The 27919-nt window shown below is 39.4% G+C and overlaps 1 protein-coding gene and 1 long non-coding RNA gene across 28 annotated transcripts in view; one reads left to right on the forward strand and one right to left on the reverse strand.

The window, feature by feature from the left end:
- Nucleotides 1–1055: 1055 nt before the first annotated feature.
- LOC101174692 (calcium-activated potassium channel subunit alpha-1) overlaps nucleotides 1056–27919 on the reverse strand; it is a 159094-nt gene continuing 132230 nt past the window's right edge. For 14 of the 27 annotated variants that reach the window (XM_020709517.2, XM_020709518.2, XM_020709515.2 and 11 more), the window contains 7 exons: nucleotides 17477–17590; nucleotides 13333–13463; nucleotides 10824–11018; nucleotides 10081–10199; nucleotides 9767–9991; nucleotides 8876–8904; nucleotides 1056–5279 (listed from right to left, as the gene is read on the reverse strand). In XM_020709517.2, the coding sequence (XP_020565176.1) occupies nucleotides 5128–5279; nucleotides 8876–8904; nucleotides 9767–9991; nucleotides 10081–10199; nucleotides 10824–11018; nucleotides 13333–13463; nucleotides 17477–17590 (965 nt within the window). In that variant the 3' untranslated portion in view covers nucleotides 1056–5127. Of the gene's footprint in view, nucleotides 5280–8875; nucleotides 8905–9766; nucleotides 9992–10080; nucleotides 10200–10823; nucleotides 11019–13332; nucleotides 13464–14355; nucleotides 15820–17476; nucleotides 17591–27919 lie in introns of those variants that run through there. The other 13 variants (XM_020709521.2, XM_020709528.2, XM_020709544.2 and 10 more) reach the window with 3 other exon arrangements.
- On the forward strand, nucleotides 24959–27800 carry LOC111948833. The gene is made up of 3 exons (XR_002874818.1): nucleotides 24959–25138; nucleotides 26744–26869; nucleotides 27149–27800. It is a non-coding gene; the product is annotated as an uncharacterized LOC111948833 (long non-coding RNA).

Here is a 27919-nt window from a genome sequence, read left to right on the forward strand (position 1 = left end):
CGGGTGACCGAGCTTCTCACCCTAATACTAAGGGAGCGCCCAGCCACCCTGCGGAGGAAGCTCATTTAAACCGCTTGTATTTGGGACCTCGTTCTTTTGGTCATGACCCATAGCTCATGACCATAGGTGAGTATTGGAACGAAGATCGACTGGTAAATTGACGTCCAGGAGGCATCCGGACTAGATGCCCGAGCCACCTCAACTGCGGACGCCGCTCCGATCCGCCTGTCAATCTTATGCTGCGGTCTTTCCTCACTCGTGAACAAGACCCCAAGGTATTTAAACTCCTCCACCTAGGGCAAGGACACTCCACCCACCGAGAGATGGCAAAATACCTTTCTCCGGTCGAGAACCATGGCCTCAGATTTAGTTGTGCTGACCCTCATCCCAGCCGCTTCACACTCGGCCGCAAACCGCCCCAATGCACACTGGAGGTCCTGGCTCGATGAAGCCAACAGGACAACATCATCTGCAAAAAGCAGAGAGGAAATCCTGTGGTCCCCAAACCAGACCCCCTCCGGCCCCTGGTTGCGCCTAGACATTCTGTCCATAAAACTATGAACAGAACCGGTGATAAAGGGCAGCCCTGCCGGAGTCCAACATGGACCGGGAACAGGTCTATGTGAGCCAAGCTCCTACTCCGGTCATACAGAGACCAGACAGCCCTCAGTTAGGCTTTCCGGACCCCATACTCCCAGAGCACCCTCCACAGGATACCACGGAGGACGCGGTCGAACGCCTTCTCCAAATCTACAAAACACATATGGACTGGATAAGCGAACTACCACAATCCTTCCAGCATCCTAGAGAGGGTGTAGAGCTGGTCCACTGTTCCACGACCAGGACGGAAACCGGACTGAATCTGAGGTTCGACTATCAGACGGACTCTCCTTTCCAGTACCCGTGTTACCATCTTCTTATTTTATTTATTTATTAATTTTCCCGCTTTTTCAAATATAAATTAGAAGTGTTACCATCTTCTAATTCATATTTGAAAAAGCGGAAAAATAAGACAAGTTACGATTGACATAGGTGAAAAAAAGACCATCTCAAAGTTTAGAACACAAATACATCCATTTTAATTTGAGAAAATACAAAAAGAAACCATGTACAATCTATGTACAAACGTTTTGTACAAGACAGTATATTTATCAGCAGATTATATTTGACAGAGTCAGGTAGATCAACTCAGCACCATCAAATAATCCATGTATCCCTCATTTGTAGAATACATCCAAACTAATTAGAATGCTAAGTCAAATGCCTGTATGCTGCAGTGACGATATGCCAACAAATCTTATCTATGACACGCAAGAGCAAGAACCTGAAATCTTCCTGAACTGATAGGCAAGCAAAATAAAAATTAAAAAAATCTTTATTTATGTATCATTAAGACTTGAGACCCACCTCCAATCGCTAAGTGTGTTGTTTTGTATGTTATAGCTTCTACAGTTCCCAGGAAATAAATAACCTTGTTTATTACTAAAAGCAAAAGTAGTAATTAACAAAAGATGATGCAACTTCAATATGTGACACATCAAATTCTTGGTTTTGTTTAGTACAATAAAATAATAAATAACACGTGATGTCGTAATTATGGGCCTCCATGTGCATCTTTCAGTCATCCACATCACACTACACGAGAACACACCTTTAACGGCAGATATAGCGGGTTTGTGGTTTAATGGATGGGGTTTGTGCCCTTAAACTTTACTGAATGCCACTTTTTCGCTTAAGTGGGACTTACAGTGGGCCCTCCTCTGAACCCTTTTTGTCGCCTGGCACTGCACTGGCATGGAGGCATTGATGGCTTGGATGTTCTCCATGTCAGTGCAAGACCCTGTTCTCACAGTACAAAAGCCTTGGACTTGGCTCCGGTGAAGCGAGCTCGTGTCCCTGAATGACTGAAGGATGCTTGCAGAACTGGAAAGCATCATGGCACTTCAAAAACACCCGAAAACATCAAAAGTATACAATGCAAAGATCTCTAAGTGACAGGAAGGTGAAAAGTGATCATGTCAGTCAGAATGAGTCACACAATGAGGAAAAGTAGAGTCATCAACTATATTGAAAATCTTTTGCGCAGTACTTTATATTTTGCCAGTTTGCTGCATTTAGTGTCTCCTTGGTACCTTAAAAATAGTCTGTAAACAAGAACTTAGTTTGACAGCTTGTGAGAAAAACTGACAAGTGGAAAAAAAAACACGGAATGTAAATTCTGCCTTAAAACAAAGACAGAAAAACGGATGTTCTCTCCTTATTATTAACAGTTGCTGAATTGGTGCTACCTTGCATCCTTTTGATGGCTGTTAAATCAGATTTGTTAAACAGATATTTGTCACAGACAGAACTTTAAGCTTTTTCAACAAGAATGTGGGATTTTCCATTTAAAATATGTCATCTTGGCTTTTTTTTTTAAACATTATCAGCCATACTGTTTATGATGAGTCATGATCAATTATGATTTTTTTTTATTTTATTTTTTTTACTGGTTCAGGCTATCAAGTCTGCCATTTACAACCTAATTATACAAACATTTTACTTATATATTTTTTGGAAAGAAATCTATTTGCTAAAGTGTGGGACAAAGATATAACCACAATTCAAAAGTTCACCTCAGGACAATGTGTATGAAGCTTCAGAATAGCTGCACCACAACTGGTAGACTGACATTGAAGCGCAGATTCTTTTTGTTGGAGAAAAAAAAAAGTAGTCTATAGAATGGGCTGCGTTTACACAAACATATATAGCACAATGTTATTGTTCCATATTCCAAAGTGAATCTATTTTAAAATGTATTTTCTTTTACAGTCTATAGGAGGTTATCTGCATCAAACAGACCTCCTTGTATTTGAATTTTTTTTCTTCTTCTTTTTTTTTGTGGAAAAAAGCGACACAGTGTGCTGTTGTGTATACACACTCTTCATACACACTAGGGACCTAATTTAGGTCAGACACATCTAATGAAGGTCACTCAGTTCAGGCCTGCACACAGTGGAAGCAACTTAGTATTCTTCAAGTCATTATTACAACACTACTCCTCCTCCCGACTAAATGATTCCCCCACTTCTCCATGTAGGTGTTCTCAGCTAGGGATGTATAGTAGGTTATTGAAATGAATCTGTGCTACTGTAGGAGGCTTCAGATGAGCCCAGATTCATCACTATAAGCACTCAACAGCGCGAGCTGCCAGGCCGCAGACAGCCCTGTATTCACAAAGCAAGCTTTAGAGATGGAGTTCTTTACTTAAGAGGATAAAAAAATATATATTATCTTGTAGAATGCGAAATAAGTTATGACATATTTAAATAAATATTTTGCAGTGTGGATTGCAATTAACTCCAAGTCTTTGTCTCCTCGTTGACTACAAAAATAAGTAGAATTTGATTATGTTCATGGGTATAAAATAATGTTGAGATTTAGATATCTAAATAGAATTTTAAAAATGAATTTGTCATTCAGAGATTTGGATCCACAGGTGCAGCGAGGTTGGGCACAGGCCGTAGGAACACACGGAGTGTCCCTCCAGCAGGCAGTGGCACCGTTGCATTACCGCAAACTATATTTGAGCATCTCCTCGAATGCAGCAGCTTCACTCCTGAGTTTTGAGGTGTGTAACATCTGGATTGGCAACAGAGAACATCCAAGCACTTTACTGCCTCTGTGCCGACCCTGTGCCAGGCGTTTCCTCTGATCAAAGGAGGGCCCATTCATGCCCACTTTCTGCGATATGTGGCTTTCCCTTCCTGTCTAGACAGGAAGTTTTTTGTAAAACACAAAATATTTTGAAAATGTAAAAAAAAAAAAAAAAAAAACACTCAATGATCCCAATTTTGCTGCAGTTGTCACGGCAATGCATTCAGGACAGGCACAGAGCTGCCATTCGTGTTAGATCACCTCAATCATAGTTGCGGTATTCGATTCCACTTTTTATGCAACACGTTAGTAGATCCAAATCTTCAATTATTATTAAAATTAATGTTATTATTATGATTTCTACCATGATTCCTTTTGTAGAGTGAGAATCCCACATGCTGCTTTCTCCAGAGCTTCACCGGTACATAGAAACCAATGAAGGGGAGGTGAGTGACAGTGATGAGCACAACACCAGAAGAACAAGGGGTTGAAATGCACTTACACACAGAGCGCGCACATAAACACTCCCGAATGCACAGGCATTGTTTTGGTTGTTTTTTTTTTAAACCTTTCCCATGGAGTCAGGTTAATTAACTGCGCTGTGTGTGTTATTAGGGGGGCTCAGGCACATTGCATGCGAACTTGAAACTGAGCCTTAGAATCTGACACATCTGCAGAGGAAATGTAGGGTTTTCTTTCAGCCAGCATACGCCCACACTGCACCATTCTGTGGAATTTTAGATTAGGGGATTTCTTTTTTTTTTTTTTTTTTTTGCTTTGCACACACAGATTGCTCTCACTCAATTCGACGAGTCGAGGTGAGGAAGCAAACCTCAAGCAAAAAGAGAATTTACAACAAACCAAGAACAAGATTAGTATGCCATCGAAGCTGCCCTTTCCTTCTTCTTTGCCCCACTCCTGAGAGACATTTTTACTAGGGACGGTGGAGCGGAGGGGTCATGTTTCCAGCATTTCTGTCAAAAGAAACTGAGTTGTAGTGCAAATAGAACAGAAACATGTCAGTGAACCCAGCTGGTTTGATGTGACATTTCTGAGTGAACCTTTGGGAGATAATAGTATCAGTTTATAGCTGCAACCCTCATCCAACAATAACCAGTCATCCAATCCACAGTCTTGCCACGTGAAGAAGTGAACTATTGCAAAGAATTACAGGAAGTACCTTTTTTTTTTTGTCAACTAAAATAATTTCAAAAAAGTGCTAAGGTGGAGGTACTGTACAATCCGTATTTGATTGTCATTATGTACATCTCAATGGATACATTAATAAATTGAACAATGTTTGAAGCAGGGAAGAAACATTGACAGGTATACACAAAGAAAGGTCCCTTTCAGTCTGGGATTCTGTCCAATCGAAGTATAACAAGGGAGGAGAATGCCTCAGTCTTCCAACATCCTCATCTGTATCGTCATCTCTGCCCATCTCTGGAAGAGCCTACAGATGTCAAGTAAGTCAACAAGATAATCCGGCATTCAGCATTCATCCTCGACTTCTCTGATTGGTGGAATCAAGCTACTGGTGGACTTGTATTGGTTGACTTGGTTGGCCATGTGAGTGCTCATGGGCTTGATCTGAATGTTCCTTGGGTAGGCATTTTCTGGTTCATCTGTAAACCATTTCTTTTCTGAAGGAAAGAAGGGAAGAAAGGAAGAAAACATTTGTTAGTTTAGAAAAATACACCAAACTGATCTTTTCACAACCCTTCTGCCTCAGTTTAAGCAAGATAAGTACGGTAAATATTAACAACATTTTTTCTGATTAGAATCAAACTGTGAATGCTTACTTTTGGAACAATTACATGTATATAACTTTTGGTTGTTATGAATGACAGACTTCACATACTGTATTTGAATCTGTGTGATTTCTGTTTCCACCAAAATCTAGCCAAGAAAATGTTTTAAAAAATATTTGCACATTTTTTTATTGTGTAAAAAGATGAATTTTCACAATAAATGCTTTTTTGTACCTTAGAAATTCTAAAAATGCTTTTACAAGTGAAGAAACAAAATAATTATGTGTCCAACAATGCACAGACAACACTGTGTGCAGCAAAGTCGGCCATATTTGTCATTCTGGCAGAGAACCCCATGTTTTGCATCATATATCACTTCCCCTCACATAAATTGATGCCAGCTGCCCATTTCTCTGAAACAGTGAAATTGCCCCTTTATCCATCTTCCAAAACCAAGGTTGCAAGAAACTTTGGCTCCAAAATTAATAAGTTCTTTTCCTGTTTTGTCTGTGCTCTTTGTTGGGGTTGGGTCACTTTTCACAGAACAATTAGAGAAATCACACTGTACCTCTATAAGTATGTCATCTAACCATTTGGCTCACTTGACCAATCCTAAAACATCCTTAACCCTTGTGCTATCTTAGATGACCCCACCCTTACATTGACATGTTCTCCCTACCATGACAAAGGTGGAAACATTTCATGTAATCCATGGACACCAGTGAGGTTCACAAAAAATTGAAGAAAAAAGGTTCAGCGCACTGTCTAGTGGGTCTAGATGACCCCACTCCCAATGTTAAAGGCCCTTGGATAGCACAAGGGCTATGCCCCCATGTAATTGATGAAACTCCATTGATTGAGATGGTCATTGTGAAGTTTGCGGTTGTAACCTCTGGTAATTCATTAGTTTTCACTGAGTTATACTCAGTACCTGCTCCTGAACAAAATTCCACAAATCAATAGTTGAGTTTTATATATAGAGATGTTTGAGAAAAAATAAAGTTGAACTAGTCTTAACCCATGCTAGAAGTATTCGTCATCTAACTTTAGTCCAACTAATTTAGGAAAATAAAAAAAAACATTTCTTAACTTTCATGATCGTGAAGCTCGGAAATGTTAAAGCCACAACTTCCAATGAAAAGTCTACGTAAACACGTGTTTACATGTGTCTGGGGCTTAGGTGTTCTAAACTCTCACACTGACACATCGCTACGCAAGTTCCTATGACCATTTTTGGACTCTACGTACAAAATGTATAGCCATTGAACATGGGTTAAAAGTGATCAAACAGTTTGTACATGCCCTACATGTACAAAATTTGATTACATTTATAAAACCCTCAAGAACAAATGATCAAAAACATAAAATAATGAAATGATATGAAAAAACTTTACTTTCAAAAAGTCAACTCTTTTTTTCTTCCAATCGTTTGAAAATTGTTGCAAATGCTGGTTGCGGTTGCAAACAGTCACAGTCCATAGAGGGTGAGGACCCACTAACACGATAAAAAAGCCAATTAGGTAATTGTTATTTTAACAGGAAAACCCACTTCTAAAACAGAGAATATGTTCACTTCATGAAAAATCTCTTTCTCGACTAGAACAGTGCTCCCCAACCCCCGCTCTACAATCTGGTACTGGTCCATGGGACAGTTGGTGCCTCGCCGCAAAAAAGGGAAGGAAAACAAAAACTAAATTTTTTCCATTTAATTTCAAACCTAATTCTGAAGGCAGTTTTAGTTTCAAAAACAAGTTGTTTTTTTTTTGTTGTTTTTTTGTATTTATCCGTTGCACCTTAAAAGTTGGACAAGGCTGAAGTTGGTGACGATTTTTTAGTTTCCACTTTGACATTATGGGTAATTGGAAAATCTATATCATATATTAATGGTTCCCACAAAAAATCTAGTGAACCAACTGCAAATGATTTACAGAGGATAAGGATAAACTTTACCCTCAAAGTTAAGCGAAACTGAAAGCGTAAAAAGACAGACAAAATTATTGTACACCCATCATACAGGCCGGTCCGTGACCTGACAAAGGTTAGGGATCAAAGCTTTAGATGACTTCAACAAAACCTTCATCAAAATGATTTAACCTACAGTTTATGGTAAGTGAACACTGTAGAAAATCCATTTTCATTATGTTCATTTAGGTGGATCCAGAAATCACCAATTTGCAACCTCTTAATAGGCTTGAGAAGGAAATAAAGCATTGCCATTCGTTGTATTACATTTCAAAAAACACCATGTTGTGCTTTGAGCAAATGAATTCACATTTTTAACTATCCCTTTCAGTTATCTCTCACTGTCAGGATGAGCGTAGAAAAAAGAGAAGAATGTGTCAGTTTTTGAGTGAATATCTTCATATTCAAGTGAATTCTGAGAGGACCGTTTTGGAGGAGACAGAAGGATGCATGTCAGCTAGCTGTCAGAAGTTTATAAACTCTTCCAGCACTTCAGAGGAATGTGCAATGCCATTTAAAGTGTCACTTCCTTTTGGAAGAAGATGTAATATCAAGTTTTGACTTAGCCATATAAGCAAACTGGGAGTGGATGTGCACGTGTGCGGGACATGTAGACTAGCATGTGTAAAGACTCATTTGCAGTGTGTGTGTGTGTTTGTGTGTCTGCAACCTTAAGGCTGCAGGGCTGTGTGTTAGAGAACAGACATTTGATGTGCAGAATTGTGCCTAAGGTGAAGCAAGATGTCTGCCATCTCTTTCCAGAGTCTGCTGTTGATAGCGTGAACTAAGTTATGTTGCCTCAAACCACCATATCAGGTGCACAGGGTTACAAGGGGAAACTTCCAGACTCATATCCCCCTTCAATTTAAACTTCAAATTGGTCACGCCTCCTACTTTTTTATTTTTTTTTCCACAGTGTGACCGATGGCACTGGGCTAGACATCCTTAAAGTTTTAGAGAAATTGGAGTAACTTGACACCATCGGAGGGGGGGGGGGGTTGATGGTCTGACCTACTTGTAAGCTGTTGTGAAATATAAAAAAACAAGCGGCTAATCTAGTCCCATAACATCTGCTACAGTCAGCTGACGGCATTCAGTAGGAGGGAAGATGCACAAACACACAAACCAAACCATCTCAAATTCAACCAAATCATAAAAATGCATGAGAATAAAATGAAAAGAGGGGGAAAAAAAGATACTAATTTCGGAGAAAAGTGCACTCAAGTCAGACATAAGAGGTAAATGTTCAAATAAAGGTGGCGGTGGAGGTGGAGGTGGTGGGGATTCATCTCAATCTCATGCAACGTGGAGATGGGCCTGATCATGGTAGGGAGGAGGCAGCAGCAGACATTTTGCTTTTCAGATGAAAGCAAAACTTAAACTGAGGCATGGTTTCCTAGCATCATAACAGAGCATCATAACTCAAACAAACTCCCCTCATCATAACAGAATCCACAGAGGACACAGTTATGATCAGAAACCCAGGTAAAGGTTGCTAAGTCATGCAGAATCGTTAACTTGCATACCTTGGCCCATTCTATTCATCCTTGTTGCACTTCAAAAAGAGAGGTAAGTAATCTACTGTGAGTGAGTAGTAATACACATGTAAACAAAAACTACCACTCTACTAAGGAGTTCAGCAATACATCTTAAAATGAAGATGTATTAAGGGTTTATCATCGTTTATTAATGAATTACTTAGTACAATTGTAACAAATCTGCATGCTTTTAGGACACAATGTCAGTCTTTAAACTCAAAAAGATATTCATACTTAGTTGGGGGAGAAATTAGGGAATATTTAACATGTATTTCACCCAATTCAAGGAATCTTACAATTGCATGTTTAAAAAAAAATTTATTGAGCCTATAGTCAACATGAACATGCAGAAAAGCAGAAGCTTCACAATGAGTGAAACAAACATCAAAACTGCTACTGATGGATGAGTGAGCAAAAACCTAATCTGCTTTAACTCCTTGAGCTCTTGAAATCACATTTTACATCCATGATCACAGCGCCGATCATGTCCACAAATATCCAACAACAGTTACTCCACTATTACAATAAGGACACAAAACGACAACACACCAAACAGAACAGGAGTTGTGGATGAGTTAAGGTGAAACTCTTTTCCAACCACTGTTTTCATCCAATCAAAAACAGCAGGTCTTCAATAAAGCAGACGAACCCAGCTTTCCTAAGTTTTTTTACAGTATGAGTGTTGTGAAGTGAAAACCTAAATCACATGCTAATGGTTATGAAAATAAATAAACAAAATAACTGTGCAGACACTGAGCACAAACCACAGCAACCAGCAGTGCACATGTCACTGCTTTATGCACACAGACACACACCTCTATACATACAAACATCGTGCATGCAGGAAAACCAAACAGGACACGTTTTGAGCCCACGTACTTCTGTTTGTCGCGAGGCTCCCTCGTCTTACTGCTGCGGTTTTGCCGGTTTGAAGGCGGGACTGAGTGCACAGAGGAGCTCTTTTTGCTGGAGGAATGGGAGGAGTGGGAAGAGTGGGATAAGCTCGTCCGAGACTGACCAGCATTGTGGTCGAACTGCATGAGGCAGAAGATCAAGTCTGAGGGCACCAGCTCAAACTCGTATGGGGGATTTGTGATCACGTATCTGTTGTGAAAAAGAACACAAATTGTGTTTCAAATTTGTCTGACTATGAATTATTTTTTTTAAAGAAGCTGTTAACACGCTCACTGTACCGTTTTGTGCACTGGCTTGGTGCACCGAGATGTGCATCTCTTAGTCTGTAGATTCCAAAACACAACATGTTGTATGTCTTCAGTGCTTTACAGAATAAATCCCCGTAGCATCCTCCATCCTGACGAGGAACAAAACAAAGACACCCTCAGCAAGTCAGCAGTACAGAAAGATCTAAACCGTACCAGAAGTAGGGTCTGGTACGGTTTAGAATGGCTCAGGCTATTGAGCGTTTCCACTCATGGTTAGACCTCACGGTGCATTCAGGGTGAAGTTCTTTTTTTCCGCTTGGCTTTTGGCACTTCGTATATACAAAACATTAAATGTTGTTTGAGAGGAGATTGCAGGCGGCAAAGAGAAATGCAGCCGCTTTCTTGGCCCTTTCTTTTGCTGGGTTTCAACAGTAGCTCCGCCCTAACGGGGCGTTCAATTTTTCTATGGACCTACAGCCAACGAGGGCCCAAATTTGGTGTGGTTTTGTCCGGCTCAATGGGTATATTTTATAATGAAAACACTTAAAAAATCGGACCAGACCCTACCACTCAGTGGAAACGAGGCGTAAAGTTTACATCTGCTCTGCTTGAACACAAAGGCAAAATGTTGTTATTAGCATTACAGCAAGCAACAAATGTGCAAGCTCACCGATCACCGCCTCTTTTAATGCCTGTTCTTAAAAACAAAATCTGTATAAAGAAGGTCAAAACAACCCAAATTGACTTTCGATGTTTGATGTAACCACACTTACACCCAAGTCTGCAAATGGACCGTCATACAAGGCCAGTTGGGCGACACGACACCGGTCCCTATTGGCTAGTGTCTGCGGTGTGCTGTAGCCTCCTCTGAGAGCGTTCTCCTCAGCCAGCAGGCCTTCCAGCTCTGGCGTGGCTCCCCCTGTGACTAATGTTCTTATCAGAGTGAGGATGTTGTCATTGAAGTACGTCTGAGAAGAAAAAACAAGACTTTAGTCACATTCAGTGTTACATTTCCTTTCATTTTTCCTGATCTTCTGTCAAAGAAAAAGTACAGGTTCCAACATTGACTGTATATGAGAACAGGACCAAGTGAGTGCGACGTCACCCATACAAAATTGCTAACTTCCGGCACCAACGAAATGAGGTCACCATTTTTGCGATATTGATGCCGCCACGATTGGTCCAAATTTGTTTGAGTCATCCTTTCTATTCCAAACACTTTTGTGAGCTTGTTGGAAGTCAACAGCGCTTCCACTTGAAAGCAGATTTGTCTCACGTCAAATGTTTGATTGGTCAGTTTATAACTTGAGCAACTTGCATTACAGAAAAAAATATTAGAAAATTAAGATGGTTATTCTGACAAATATTATGACCATTTATTTCTCAATAAAAGTTAATGGGATCTTGACTTCTTGGAGCCAGTAGGTACTTCCTGTTTGGAATATGAGGTGGGAGGGATTACTCAGTCCAGTTCCCTCATACAGTCAATGGTTTCCACACAAAATCAGGTGCCCACAATGAGGGTATTGTTTACTTTACATCATATGTGTACAATCGTTTTAGACCAAAAGTCGCTCCCGAGTACAAGTCGCGGCAGCCAAAAGAATTGCACAATAAAGAGGAAAAACTCATGAAACTCCCACTTTTGTAGAAATATATTTAACAAAATACAGCAACAAAAAATAATATTTTATTTTGAAAGGCAAATTGAAATAAAGGAATAGCTAACTATAATAGTCAGAATATTTGCACACTTCACTACAGCAACAGTTTGGGGCTTATTTAGCTTCAGGAAACATAGAAGGACTCTAGCATATTTGTAAAATATGAATAATTATTCTGATAACTATAGCATGAAGAACATGCTAACAAGTCAACTAAACTTTTTATATCACTTTAAATCACTGAGTTTTTGAATGCCACTTTGGAAAAATTCCACCGAACCCGGCGTAAGACTGGCCGAGGCTTTTTCTTCTACATTCTACATCAGGAAACACAGATACACACCTACACTGCCCTCCAGCGGTTGCTGCTATTTATTTATAATTTAAAATTACCCTATAGGTCACACCCCTTGCTAAATTATGCAAAAAGATTGACCTGTAATATGGAATGTTTTTATAAAAGCCCAAACCCGAAAATTATTTTTACACTTTAATTAATGTAGGTGACAACACACACTTCTATGTGTGATTGTTTCTAAAATAAAATAAAAAGGAAAAAAACGTTTTTTTGGCCAGAAACACAATATATCTTGATTTAAAAACACATTCTAATAATAATAAGACTATCATAATCAACTGAAAAAAAAAGTATTTTGCAACAGACATGAACAATTTCCTTTTTTGTTTTTGACCACTCTACAGACTGTACAACATCCATTCTCTCTTTAGAGAAAACCATTTGACTGCACTCTCTGGCTGTCAGCTTCTATTGTCCTTTAAGCCAATCAGAATCGGCTTTTTTCACATTTGAAGACAGCAGTCGTGGCAGAGTGGCAGCTTCTCTCCCCGGGCCCCTGACAGGCCTGCAGAGCCTCATGATGGATGAGCACTGTCCATTAGCCGGCTTCACCTCTGACCATTGCCAGACTACAGCTGACGCCTGCTCTCCTCTTTGCTCAGCTCGGCTCTGCGGGCCCCTCTAACCCTCATTCACCCAGAGGACTGCAGGAATTAAGCCATCACAATAGAAAAGGGGGAGGGAGGGGGGGGGAGCCTAAATCTTTTCCTTCATCTCATCTGCAGTCAAGTGCTGACTTTGTCACTGGCCTCTTTGCCCTGTTATAGTCTGGCTTGTGTTAGCGCCACAGTGCTACCCTGCAACACTTAGTTTCTTTAAAGATCTAAGACATATGCTGAAAGTCAGATTCACAACACTTAAGATGGGGAGCGATACCAACAATTTCCCTTTTGATGTCAGTGAAGCTGGCAGGCATATTTGATCAACGTACACCATTTTATTCACAAGCTATCTTACTTGAAAAGCCAAAGCCGTGGATCCAGTGAAATATATGTCTGCACGACCCAAATAAGTGCTTGCCTACTGAAGATGAAGTCTGGAATGTTTACAGTCAATAGCAGAAAGCAGAAATACTTCACAAAGTACGTGTTTTTTTTTGCAGCAATCTGATGTCTCTAAATATATACAGAAAAGACACAAATACAAAATGATCATTTAACTACTTCAAATTTGCCTTTTACAGGCAATAATATGGCGAAAATAAGAAAAATGTACAATGAAATGTTCCATTTCTCGTTCACGATGTGTGTGGGAACTCACAGCACTCATCAGGGAGTCGAGGACACTGACAGCAAAGGCAGTGCCGCAGGCGAACGGCTGAGTGAGGTACAGCTCTGTGTCGGGGTCATCATCATCATCTTGGTCCAGGAACTGAACGTTTGAGTCATTCACTGAGGGAAAGTAAACATGGGTGAGTTAAAGAGGGGTGATGCAAACACTCAAAAACCACCAGATGAAAGTAGGGTAGAGGGTTTAGTTTATCTGAAAGAAAAAAAAAATCCACTGAGGAAACGTAAGAGGAAAGTTTTAGGTATGTTGCTGCTGAGTTACAGCTAATCTTATCTAAATTCCCACTCCGATCATCTTTTGATCTATTTTAAAACCATTCCCAGTGGTCTTTTAACTATGATTATTCTATTTTTAGCCAAAATCTAAATATCTGTGTCGTTTTCTAGGATGTAGTTACTGCAGAGCGGCAGTAGTTTTTTAGAAATTCAATTCTGAGTTGTGGGTGAGACTGTTGGCACAGAGTAAGCCCCCATTTCTGTTTAACTCTTGTGCTATATTAGATAACCCCACCCTTACATTGATGTGTTCTCCCTACCATGACAAAGGTGGATAAAGGTGGAAAGATTTCATGTAATCCATGGACACCAGTGAGGTTCACAAATCATTGAAGAAAAAAGGTTTATCGCACTGTATAGTGGGTCTAGATGACTCAACTCCCAACGTTAAAGTGCCTAGGATAGCACAAGGGTTACACACTCTCCCGCTAGCTTAAAGCCCCTCACAACCCTGACCTAACATTGAAGGTGCAACAAAAGTGGCGAGCATTACAGGAGCTATCCAGCCGTACAGTTTTAAAACAAGATGCCAGCCCAGATGAGGGAAACAAAGAAGTACAGTGTCTGCAAGTGGATGCATCAGAGTGGCCTGCCGATTGTAGCTTCTGTGTCACAGCTACAAGCTTTTTCTAACACCATTTTTTCATCTGCTCCAGATTCACAATTATTTGAATAAGCAAATACTCCGAAATTCAATTTTAAGCTTAGTTTTCTGCAACAAAAACATGTTAAAAACGCCAAATACCCAATTTTCATCGGAGTGGGTCCTTTAATAAAAGTGTATTTTATTTCTTAAGGAGAGGGGAAAAATAATAAACTCAGACTTTTTTGAATTACAGATAAATGCATAATAGAAATTGGTATTTTTTGTCATGATATAATTAAAATAAATACCCTCTTTATAACATGCAGGGTGCACTTCACAAAGCTTTGAAATAATCATAATTAAAAAACATTGTGCTGACACAGAAATAGCTATTGCAGAAGTCCCAAGTTTAATCATCCAATAACCGCCGTGTCTCAAGTGTGTCCACTGCATACAAAATTAACAAATGAACACCAAAATAATAATAATACAATTGAGACACAACAGTCAGTTTTGTGACAGTTAAAACTGCATGAAAACAGACAAAATCTTTCCTGCTTTCTTAAACATAAATATACAGACAGATATGCCAAGTAAACGTAAATACAGAGACTTCAACAATGGCCACTCATTTTGATAGGAAACCCATGCACTTATCAAATCATGCTTTAATTTTTTGTTTTTCCACATCATCCACTCAAGAGAAATAAATCTTGCATATTTACCTGCTCCCTGAAACTCAAAATTAACCCAAGTAATAAAACATACTTTGTGTCTTTAAGAGTTAAAAAATGATGCAAAACTCTGAATGCATAAATGGGCAAAGTGTGTTTGGGCACGACTCTTTATTGTCTGTGGGATGAATTTTTGGAACAGTCATGAGCAGCGATGGGACAAAGAAGAAATGAGCACCACACAAGCCTTTGACATGCTTTGTCTGCTCTTCACAGAAATGTGCTGCAGCACCAGAAAAAAAGCAAAACTGGAACATTTGTTTGTTTGTACATTTGTTAAAGAAATGGCTAAAAGCTGCACTTTTTCTTTCTTTTTTTTTGGTCTTTTTTTTTTATTTTCATCCCTGGCTTCCTGTGAGCTGTGGAACAGAAACGTCAGTCAAAGAGACAAGAAGGTGATGCAAGCGGGCCCCAGCCATAGAAGTGAACAGGGGGCCAGAGGCGAAGGGGCGGGGGTGCGCGAGGGACGTGTTTGGAGAAAAATAAAAAAAGGCGAGGGGGGCGAAGGGCCAGGGTGGGAGGGGGGTTTGCTGTGAAACAGCCACAAGGACAAACAGAGCATGATCAAAGGCCCAGGGATGCTCTGAATAAAAGAAAAGAGATTTAAAGGGTCAAAACAAGACAGTCAATTTCAACCAGAACTAAGAATAAAAATGTGTTCAAAGTGAAGCCATGGGAGCAGCGGGGGCCTTGATGGCAGCCAGATAAATCAAGACAAGCTGATGAGGAGCAGAGTGGAGAAGCGAAGGAACAGGCGGCAGCAGAGGACAAAGCTTACCCAGCTCTGTTATCATTTGTATGCTGGTTCCACTTTTTTTTTCCTGACTGTGTGAAACCAGCGGCATTAGTTTGCCAGGTTTAGCTAACGGCGTTGGCGCAAAGAGGAGGAGAAACGGTGGGGTTATTTACACACTTTCAAAGGCATTTTGCCATCCCAGAATACTTGTGTCAACCCGGAATCAAACTGAAGCTTTCATGGTTGTCCGGTGCCTAAAAGTAAAAGCGCTGTGGATTCAAGAAGACAGTAATGGAAAAAGCTCTGGCTTTCACAGTGCTGAGTGGCTACAGCAACAATAAATGACATCATGGTAATGTTAAGTTCACACCACGAGTTCGGAAACGGTCTTTTGAGAGGCCGCTTCCGATTAAAAGTCTATGTAAATGTGCTACCGTGCTTTCACGTTAAAAAGTCTCGCATTCACACGTCACCACGCCAGTTTTTGAGTCCATTCGCAGGCTATCCGTACAAAATGTGCCATCACTGAACACCAAAAGTTAAGCCAGTTGAACTTTGATCAATCAGGGGCTTGGATTTGGTAGTGACGTTTGGATAGCGTCAAAAAAAATCGATCACGGAGGAGAAATGAAAAATTGCAGTTTGTGTCCGGCCGGAATCATATGACACCAGGTCTTTCATATATTCAAGATTCACAGGGTTGCACCTGCGCTAGAATCGGGTAGCGACAGTCCAGTGTAATCACCATATGCTAAAAGCGCATTCAAGAACCCATGTTCAACGCATCCTTGAACTCACCACATATGCCCGGTGTTTATGTAGCTTAAGACAGTGAGGAGAAGAATGAAAGTCTTATCTGCAACTTTACGCGCCATGCAGACTAAACTGGTCATGCAAGCATGTTTTCCTCTTCAAACTTAGCTTTAATCTGCTCCTGGCACTGCAACCTGAGCACGTGACATTTAACAATGGGATTTGCTTTTGGTGACATGGAGACACTCATATTGTCTTGCTTCTTCCTTTCTGAAGGACAATGTTATCGCGTCTCATGTTGCTGTGAAATTTGCAAGCTGAGAGCGAGCAAGCTTTTGGCATCTGAGTGTGCGACATCGGTTCCATCCTGAACTATACGGCTCTGACGGTTACACGTGTGGTCTGCATTGTAACAGAAGAGGCTCTCCTCAGGTAATTGTTGGCTTGGGTAAGAGTGACTTTATGTAGCCTCTTTTCTCCGTCCGGCCATTTCCTAGCTGGTCTCATGCTCCATTGCTTCCTAATTAGGTCAGGGGAGACGGAGTAGCTGGTCTCTGGTGTTTCAGAAGGCCCCTCAGAGATCTGAAAGTTTCATGAGTCCCTATCACCAGTGGGAATACAACCACTGGCATTGTTATTAATAAATGGACCCATTTTGCAACCAAGGCACTTTTTTTCTTACTTTTTCTCCCCCTCTCAGCCTCTCCAACCAGCAGAGTTTCATTTGTCCATTAGAGGACAAATTGCAGGAGATGTAGCTTTTGTCCTAAAAGTGCCTATCTGACATTTTCAAGTTGAGTCATCACTTGAGAACGGCTCACCAGATTCAATAATCCAGATAAAGAGTTAAGCTGGGCATGAAAGTGAACAACAACTCTACATAAGGAACTACTTTTTTCATCTGATACTAAATGAGTGGAAAGATTCTGAGGAGGAATGAGGTTGTGGAACATCGACTCCGTGTGTCTGAATCTGAAAACTAATTATGAGCGGATTTGTCTGTGTTAGGGGTGGGTGGAAACAATGTTACCTAATTCTGTGATTATTGGGATGTTGGACCCGGTGGTGACAGATGCCTGCCGCACGAAGCCATGTACTGGACTGCTGTCTGGAGATGACCTGTCCATCCCAGGAGGCGTGAAACCTAAACGTCACAAGAAACAAAGCACCAGAGATCCCTTAGTTCAATGCAAACCTTAATCATTAAATGAAATGTATATACATATATATATATATATATCTTTTATACCATTTGTTACAGGTGTGCTGTCGAAATGATTTTGTCAGTGTGTCGTTTTTATTTGGACCCAAATACATTGTTATATTATTTGGGTTTTTTATGTCCGACAGACGGTTCAAAAATGTAACTGAAATAGCTATAGTCAACAACAGTCCACAGATTACCCAACCATAGAACAATTGACATAATTACAATAATGCCTTAGTCACATGCAACCGTACGGGTGCTGCAGGTTTTTGAGTTGTCTGGACCTGTGGAGGGTCGTATCTTGCATTCTCTTCGTGGCTCATGTGGCCACTTCAAGAGACGTCATGAAAATGTAGTGTATGATTGTTGTGCGTGTGGTCAACGTATCTTTGAGTATGTGTGAGGACTATGTAAGTTATACCCACTTATGTTGCACGGGTGATGCTGTTGTACCTTCCCCTTACGCCACACTCAAGTCACTAAGGTGCGAGTATTGGCTCCTTACTACCCGCATGCATATGCTGCACCCACAGGATGCCCATAGGATGACCACACAAACCACCCTGTAATTGTCTCATTTCCTCAAAGATTCGATTGGTAAATTTACCACAAGACACTAGACCAATATTACTTACTTTTCTCCATAGTGCATTTTTCAGTAAAGAGGAGATCAATATACTTGTTTAACTTTAAGGAACATACAAATTTCCGGTTAGTTATCAAACATATTTTTTACATCAAAAGGGAAAAAATTTCCCTGAACTCAACAACCATAAATAAGCTAATGTTACATTTTATCATTAGACCAGCTTTAATTATACGCTCTTTAACTCAATGCCAGACAAAATAAATATTGTCCAGCTAGCTACTGAAAATATTTCAGAACAGGGCTTGGTAGCCTTGGAGATACCAAGTTTTGTTTTATATAAATAAAATAATACTTATGCCCTAACATATGCCTAACATCAAAAAACACGTTTTAGTTAACAAATAACCGGAGTTATAAGAAAACAATAAACTACTGTTCAACATTTTAAGTCAAATGCTACTTTGTGTGGTCTAAATGTGCATGTTCCTTTGTAGGAACAGAAGCTGAACCACATGCTCAGATACAAGCTGTTCTGAGCAGCTATTTTATCCCCTGCAGTAGAACAAAACTCTCTTTGCAGGAACACTTCTACTTGGATTGCATAAGTATCTCTTGGCCAAACAAAAATTTACAGGAATCCTTTCCTCATTTTCTTTAACCCTTGTGCTATCCTAGGCACTTTACCATTGGGAGTTGGGTCATCTAGACCCACTAGACAGTGCTTTGAACCTTTTTTCTTCAATGATTTGTGATCTTCACTGGTGTCCATGGATTACATGAAATCTTTCCACCTTTATCCACCTTTGTCATGGTAGGGAGAACACGTCAAAGTAAGGTGGGGTCATCTAAGATAGCACAAGGGAATCCTTTAAGGATCGTTATCAGTGTCCTCTAATAATTGATTTTTTTCTCCCACCACCATCTGTGATCCTAAAATTTCGTGCCTCTCCCAGGTTTGCCCAATTTTTGCCCTGCAGACACCTGTAGGGGCAATTGTGACTAAGGCATTAGTTAAAGGACAATGATGTGAAATATTTTGAAGGCTCCTCTTGAATTTTGTCTCGCTTTTCTTTAAAATTGCTAAATTTACCAGCTGTGTAGATTTCCAGCCATTCGTTTTGACTTTTTGAACTGAGTTAGCCTCTTCCATCCATCCCTTTTCCGAAAACATTTCATATCTTAAGGGGTCACTTAGCCCAACCCGGCCATTGTTGGGCGAAGGCGGGTACACCCTGGAGAGGCCGCCAGTCTGCCGCAGGGCTGATTTAGCTTCTTATTAAATTCATTTTAAAAAGCATATAGATTTACAACCTTTATAAGTGGGGAACAACCTCCTTATTGTATTGAATTATACCAGAAAAAGACCCTCATGCTTTCTTTTACTGCAAAGGTGTCACAAGCATAGAAACATGACTTACATCTCTGTCAGTGCTATTGTACATAGTGCTCCCTCAGCAGGAGGCTTCTTTTCTTAGACTGACATTCACATTTGTGGACTGACAGAAAAAAAAAAAAAAGAAGGGATAAGTGAACAACTGTCTAAAAGTTGCAACACAGCGACTCTGCTTTTAGGGGTCAGCTAAGACTTATTTAGTATTCACATCCCTCCATCAACAGGCACACATCAATTTTAGATGCTGTTCATTTTGTTCCACTAAAATTGGAGAAGAGTATCCTGAAAACCTTTTATGGCGTTGCACAGAACCATGAAATACAGGTGCAAGTGACAGGAGGATGAATTCACATGACTTCACATTTTTGCATTTCCTCAAAGTGACAAGTAAACACCTTAAATCTGTAATGCTATATGCATAATGCATCAACTGTGTTTTGACATCCATCATTTAGTGCTGACTACAGCAAAATGTCAGCTTATAGTGCCGCCATCAAGGAAACATAATGCAGAGAATATATTCAGGTCACAAAGTTTTGAAAGGATCGGAAATTTTGTGTGTTTATGTGCGTGTAGGGGGTGTTTGTCCCTTTCCTGTCAAGACAAGCCAATGAGCTGCTTACACTACAAAAGAGATCTTTCAGCCTTTTGCAAAAGAAAGGACAGCACACATTTTGGCACACAGCAGAAAGTCCCCCAACATGCGGCATCAGAGAGGAGCGTAAACTTCTGTTACAACAATTACCGAACTAGGAAACAGCAAGAGTCTGACAACACGAGTCAACCAGGGAGCAAAATCTCAGGTAGCAGGAACATAATCTTTGTCCATAAAGGAGGATGTTTACTCCTCAGGAGAGCAGCAAGAACGGGTTTGCCTCTTAAATGCTGCTCTTCTTGCATCACGGCAAACACAAAGACAGTATGAAGATATCTGGGAATGGCCTTTGCTCTGTGCAGAGCGTTCACCAGTAGACGCTGTTGGTGAGAGGCCCACTGCTGTGCTGCTTTCACAACATGTTAGGTTAGAGCCCACACTGTCAGAAAAAAGGGTACGGTTGGGGTACGTTTGTGAACACTTAGGGTACAAATGGTGAATTTGTACCCTAAGTGAGTCATAATTACACCTTAGGGTACTCATATGTACCATTTAAGGATAAAAAAGGTACAAATATGTTTCCAACCATCAGAGGGCCCATATTTGGACCCTTTATTCCACAAACAAAGGTACAATAACTTGTGTGACAAAAGTAATAATTCAAAGTGTATGAAACGTCACCCAAAATCATTTAATACGTTGTTGGTTATTTATTTAAATAACCAAATATATTTAAGAGACCACATATCTTTTATGACTAGTTCTGAACAGTACACAAGCAAATTATATTTTATTGATTGTGCAGAGCATCAAGATAATACATTTTAAACATGTATTAGTGTGAGCCTGTTTTTTCTTTAACTTATATATAAGTAAAAATATACTTATATTTAATTTAGAGCAAAAGCACAATGTAAACAAAATTATTTGATGTTTTTAACCTTATATGGTGTACTTTAACTTGGCCTAAGTTCAATTTAAATTTCTAGTCTTTGAGCTGTTAATTTAAGTTATTTTTTTTCTAATCATGCATTCTCATAAAAAAAGTAAATTTCTCTGTTACTACGTTACATTAAGTGTACATATTAGTACCTTTTAGCTTTTGTACCTACACAGGAAAAATGAGAGAGTACTTTTTTCGGAGTTACCATCAGTAATTTTTATTTAAGTAGGTGTAAAAACGTAGAGGAAATATGTTGGAGTAAACCAGCGAGACCACGCCCACTCTACTTTCTTAAGTTTCGTTTCTTCCGCCATTTTGTTATCCCACAGCGGCCGGAGGAAGACAGAGGCTGTGACTGAGGTAAGTCTGCTAATTGCTCAAAAATAAGTTGGAAACTTGTTTTAAGCGGGTTCGGTTATTTTATCTGTAAGGAATAACTTTTGTGTAGTGGAATGCTGCTATTCCACCGTGTATGTGCCTGTGAGGAGATTGCAAACTACGAGCAGGAGTTAGTTTGCTAACGGTTAGCCTCAGCCGTTTGAAGTTCAGCTAAATGCAGCCATTAAATAAATGAAGCTGTTGTTTTTATTGGTGTTGTACCGCGTTCCGTTAAATACATTGAAATATATACATTTTTTTCACTAGATAATTTTGTCGCCGTTTTACCGATGTACGCTGGCGTTTATGCACGGTTGTTGTTGCCTACCCCCCCCCCCCCTTTTTTTTTTGTCTTTCTGTCTTTCTTAGTAAGGAAGCCAGCTACTTTTGAAATGACCAGCTCCATAATTCCTACTGATATTTATCAGGTCCGGCGAATTCAATGCGTTAATCATTTTAATCTGTAATGTGTAGGAGTCCAATAACGTTTTATTTTTTTTTACACAGCAGTATGGCGGTCCTTCCCATTTATATGTCAGCCTGCCTTAGCTGCTGTGCGCGCGCAGCCACCATTTATCGAATGCAAGACAGTGACAGAGACTGTTTAGGTTGTCATGATCGCTCATTGTTGGTCAAGCGAAGTTTACACTGTGTTGTTGATTTTGAACATTCTCCTGCAGATTATTTTTTTTAAATGGAGGTCCGTGATTCCAGATACTCGTCACGATTTCCCATACCAAAAACTCATCTATAAACCAGAAAAAAAATATTTATTTTTAAATGAACTTTCAAGAAATAAATCTGTAGGTCCTTAGAAGCCAGTGCATTGTCGTCAGTGTTTTTTTTTTTTTAGCAGTTCTACAAATCCTGCAACATTGCTGTGGCAGCTAGTGTGAACTGTATATTTGCCATTACTATTTTAAAATGTATTCATTTATTTGGAACAGGGCTTAGATCTGAATAAATGCTGTGTTGGTACCTTTTGGTGTTGTAATGTTTTTTCTTTTTTGTAATATATTATTTTTTTCCCACCAAAGATGCAAGCTGTGCGTGAACATGTCGAACGCCAAAAAAAAAATGTTTTAAAGTTCAGCTGACCTTCAAATCCTTTTGGGAATGCGGTGAGTGGAAACATCACAATTTCCAGCATTTTTCTTTACAGGAATCAGTCAACTTTGTGGATAAACTGTCAGCTGTGATGCAAACAGATTTTTTTAATTCCTCTTTAATTTAAAGATAATTTCTGTGCTGTATTCTAAACATAATTTTGCTTTGTTCACAGCTGCCAAAAAGTTCAACATCCCAACCTTGGACTTGAAAGTGTTTGATGACTCAAAGACAGAAGTTGAGGAGGTTTTTGATCTCCTGTTGAAAACCCAAACCTTGGTGTGTTGGAAATTTGTCTGGCCGAAGATACAAATCCAGAAGGTGAAGTTTTTCTTTTAAATTGTAATTTATCTATTTTGTTTTGAATGGTTTTGGGTAAATTCCCCTTTGATGCCTGAATTTATTTCCAAGGGAAATAATCTGAGTTTTTCCTTTTCCTTTTTCCTCAATAGGAGTCTGAGGGTTAATGATTTATTTGACAGGATAGTGTGGAGAACAAAACACGGGCAAATAAGTATGAGTTTTTTTATCCTATTGCTGTCTTAGACAAGATAATAAATCTGCTAAACTGTTAAGTCGGTCAGTATTTAAAAATCTTTGTTTTTACTTTTTTTGTTTTTGCTATCATACTAATTCAGGGGTTGACATAACCCAGAAATTTGCACTGGCCCACAGGGCCAGTAGTTTTTGAAAGTTACTGGCCCTGCCTGAAAGTTACTGGCCCGACACTGCGCACAGCGGGACCCGCCGCTCCGCAGGTGCTTGCAACTTTAGGGGGGTCCGGGGGCATGCCCCCCCGGAAAATTTTAATATGGTGCAACTTGGTGCATTCTGGTGACATCTAGCACTTATTTATACACTATTCAATGACTAAAAATAGAGAATATCAAACTTAAATCTGCTCTAGTCTGTTTCAGATGTTTTGAAGAGACCACTGCAGTGTAGTAAGTAACACTAGTTCAGAAGTTTTCATGCTGCTTCTAATCACTATTTCACATTTATTCGTAATCAATAGTTAAGAAGTTTTATTAACTTTTCTGCTCTGACTGCCTTGACGTTCTGCTTTTTGTTACTGTTGCAAAGTTACATTTACTTTTTAGTTACTTTAGTTACTTAATTAAATTAAATAATTGAAAAACTAAATAAAAATAAATGACTGAGATTAGGCCTGCACAATATACCGCAAATTTATCGTTATCGCAAAATCCAGCTCTGCAATATGCATATCGCAAAAGACGGCAAATATCGCAATTAATCATAAACCTTAACTGTGTTAAAACAATCTAATGGCAGCTTGAACCATTTAACGAATCAAATAAATCCCTTAATGCATTTGACCAATCGGATGGACGCCTTCAGATTGTTGACCAATCAGATGGAGCCCTATTATGTTAAATGTTTGTCACCTATGTCAACGTGGGTCATTTGGAGTATAATTTTTAAACTGTTGCAATGAAATGGGAATGGTTATTTGGTTATTTTGCTATTTGTTTATGTACCGTAAATTATATCGTTATCGCAATTTTAATCTCTGATATCTCATATCGCGAGTTATTCCTCATATCGTGCAGGTCTAACTGAGATCATTCAGCTAACTAGAAATACTTACTGCTTACAGTGTTGTAAAGAAAAACAAAATTAAGTAGTTTGACATTATACTGCATTTGAGTCTGAGATTCAGGTATTTGGAGTTGCCTTTGATTCTTTGTTTTTCAGCTTAAAGCTTAGTGCATACAGTTTCATCTTCAATGCATTCATTAAATATCTTGCTGTCCATACTACTAATTATACCCATTACTCCATCTAACATATTCCTTTCTATTCCTGCCATGTCTTCCACATCTCTGACATGCTTCAGTCTCTCTTCAGTGACGGTGTCGGATTTATAATCAAATGTAATAATAACCCACTGGCTTGTTCCTTCGTTGTTGCTGTTTAACATTGTTTTGTATTGAATTGTTACATTCAATAAAGTTTGAAAAAAAAAAGTAGTGAGCGCGTGCCGTGTGGTCCTCGGCAGTGAAAGCCGCGCGCGCGCAGGCGGGAGAGAAGGAGAAGTGATCAAAGGTTTCCCATAGAAACCCTTGAAGTCTGAACACAGGACTAGCAGAAAAAGTAAATTATGAAGACGAGGTAAATCTACACGTTTTCGCAAAATATACTTTATTGAAAAAGGTGAAAAATATATTATCCGTTAGATATTTTAGTGGCCCGAGCGGACAAGTGAAAAATAAAGTCTTGTGGTCCGCACTGCTCGAAAAACAGGACCGGGCCAGCGGACAAATGGCTATGTCGAGCCCTGTAATTTAAATATTACAGTAACTGAAAGCTTTAATACTTTGACAGATCAGCCGAGTTGTCCTGCAAACAGCTGCAATAGCAGTTCAAGTGGAGATACTGGAGTGGACTCAGATGACACCATAATATTACAACACAGTCCTACAACAAGACGAAGACTTGAAGACACCTCTCTTTCCAAAGTAAGTAAATAATCTTTTCACAAAGTCATTTCAAGCATTCAAAGTCAGGCTGTCTTTCCAATTCAGTTTAGTTGTCAAACAGTGCAGTAAGGCAGATCATCCAAACTAGTTTAAAGTTTTCTAGGGAAACAGCAGATTGCACCGAGTAAGTCACAACACATTGAATACATTCTGGAATACTGTCCTCATCATACAAACATATAATTCTTCTGTATTTCCTTCAACAAAGCTCTGCATAATTAACAAGATATTGACTATACGGGCGACAGTGGCTCAGGTTGTTGTGTCCTTGGGCAAGACACTTCACCCTCCTTGCCTCCAGTGTGGCTCCACTGGCGTGTGAATGTGCATGAATGCTCCCGGTGATGGTCAGAGGGGACGTAGGCGCGAAATGGCAGCCACGCCTCTGTCAGTCTGCCCCAGGGCAGCTGTGGCTACAACCGTAGCTACCATCACCAAGTATGAATGAGGAGTGAATGAATAATGGACACAATGTAAGCGCTTTGAGCATCTGGAAAAGCGCAGATAAATCCAATCCATCATTATTATTATGCAAAGACAGACAGACATTGATTATGCAGTTTTTGAGGGGGAAAAATGTTTTCTGGGACATGGTTTCTGCAGTTCAATTGGAATTCACCTTCAAGTTCTTGACAGGACTGTTTTGCAGAGTTAACCGGCCTTAACTTCCCATCATGCCATTGTTTACGCTCCTGTTACCTTACAGTCCCTCACAACGCCCAAGCAACAGAATTGGCGTGCAATATTGGAGCTATCCAGCCTTATAGATGTGAGCCAGATGCCAACTCAGACGAGGAGAATGAAGACAAGCGGAGCACGGAGCTTTTAGCCTGCCAAATGTAGCTTGTACGTAACAACTACAAGCTTTCTCAAATTACATCTTTTCATCTGCTCCTGATTCATCCCAATTTGAGAAAATAAATATTCAGAAACACAGTTTTATTCTTAAATCTTATAACAATATGTCATCATAAAAATGCTACATTTTAAAAAATAACTTTCATTGGAGTGGGTCCCCCATTTTTAACATGTCGCAGTATTTTTCTCATGATGGGCACGTTTAAAAGAACACGTTTAAAACTGCACATCTGAGTATTCACTCAAATTGGGATGAAGCAGGAACAGACAAAATAAATGCAGTTTGAGGAAGGTCTCTATTGTGACGCACCACATGAAATGAAGTGGGTCAGAGTCCCTCTGCTTTGCTCTATTCTGATGCGTCCACCTGCAGACAAACAGATCCATTAACATCTTCATCATACTTGTCTGAGCTTGAGCTAAACTATGGCTGGAAAGCTTCAATATTGCTCACCATTTTGGTTTCACCACTAATGTTAGTTTTAGGTTGGAAGGACTGTAAGCTAGAGGGAGAGGGCGTAAACAAAGGGATGATCGGACATCAGCAGAGGGTAACTACTGTGTCAATAGCCCCGCCTACAACTCAGAAGTTAATTTCTGATCAACTCCAAACCACTCTGCACAAACTGTCTTTAAACATCATCTCAAAGTGCTTTAACCCCAGTAATCAGTGCTTGCAGTTGTATTTTTTATTATTAATATGGACTTTTAAATTTGGTCCAATAGGTGGTTGCTGTCATTGGTGAGGATGCATCATCCGTTGACGGTCATGTGAATGTCCTGCATATCCAGTACAGCAAGGTGCGAGAGGATATACTAAAGAAGTACCCTTTCTTGAAGACAACCTCAGGGGTCAGTGACATTTTAAATCAGTTCTCAGCTTAAAATACATTTTGAATGTCAATATAAGCTGAGACATCTACTAAAATGACCATTAACAGCTTTAACTCAATTGTAAAAACATTGTAATTTTCTAAACCCATATATAAATATATAGTCATTCAAGCCAAGTAATATTTATACAATGAGGTCACTAAAGGGAAATGGCAACAAAGAATATTAGAATGTTTTATGTCTTTTGTTTGTTTTAGTTAGTGAATGATTAATTTTCTAATTTTTTTCAATTTTCAGTTGTTTGATGATGTTGACCGAATGCATCCATCACCTGTCAGTTTAAGCCAGCGCTTCAAGGACGGCGTTTACCAGTATTGTGCCAAAGGTGCTTGAGCTTGTTCAAAGAAAAGCTCCATTAGCCAAAGTTTCCAAAGAAGCAAGAGAAGAGATGCTTGCAGAGGATCTACTAGGTATTGACATAAACGTAATCCTTGGTAATCTTTAGTGTGTTTTATAGTTCTTCTTTTTAGAATTCGTATCAATATTATCTTATCACATTTATGCATTTTATTATTTAAATTATGCATTTAAACTTGGTGCTAAGTTTACTTTTTTATTGTCTATTTTTAGAAAATGTAGAATGCAGTAGAAAGATGTACTTAGAATGAGGTCTAGTGCTTCTTTTGTTAATGTCACAAGTTTTATTTCATGGTTTAAAAATGGTAACTGAAGTGCTATGTGCTGTTTACAATTGATCAAATGTTAAGGTTATAGTTACAATGAATGCAATGTGAACTGAAGGAAAAATATAGATTTTTCATTATTGTAAAATTGCTAATAATTGTAAATATATGCATCCTGTTGTGACACTGTGGAGCTTAAAACATTCATACTGTGAAATGTCAGAATTGTAATTGTTTTGAATGTTTAATAAATGTGATAAACAGTATACTGGTCTTTTAATGTGCTGTATCTGGTACAAATTTGCCATCAAAGGGTACAAAAGGCTTGTCACTGGGGCAGTACCCTTAAAAGAACAAATTGGTACCTTTTTTAAAGGTACATTAT

The sequence above is a fragment of the Oryzias latipes genome, chromosome 15 (assembly GCF_002234675.1).
Source record: "Oryzias latipes chromosome 15, ASM223467v1".
In the NCBI taxonomy this organism is placed as follows: Eukaryota; Metazoa; Chordata; class Actinopteri; order Beloniformes; family Adrianichthyidae; genus Oryzias; species Oryzias latipes.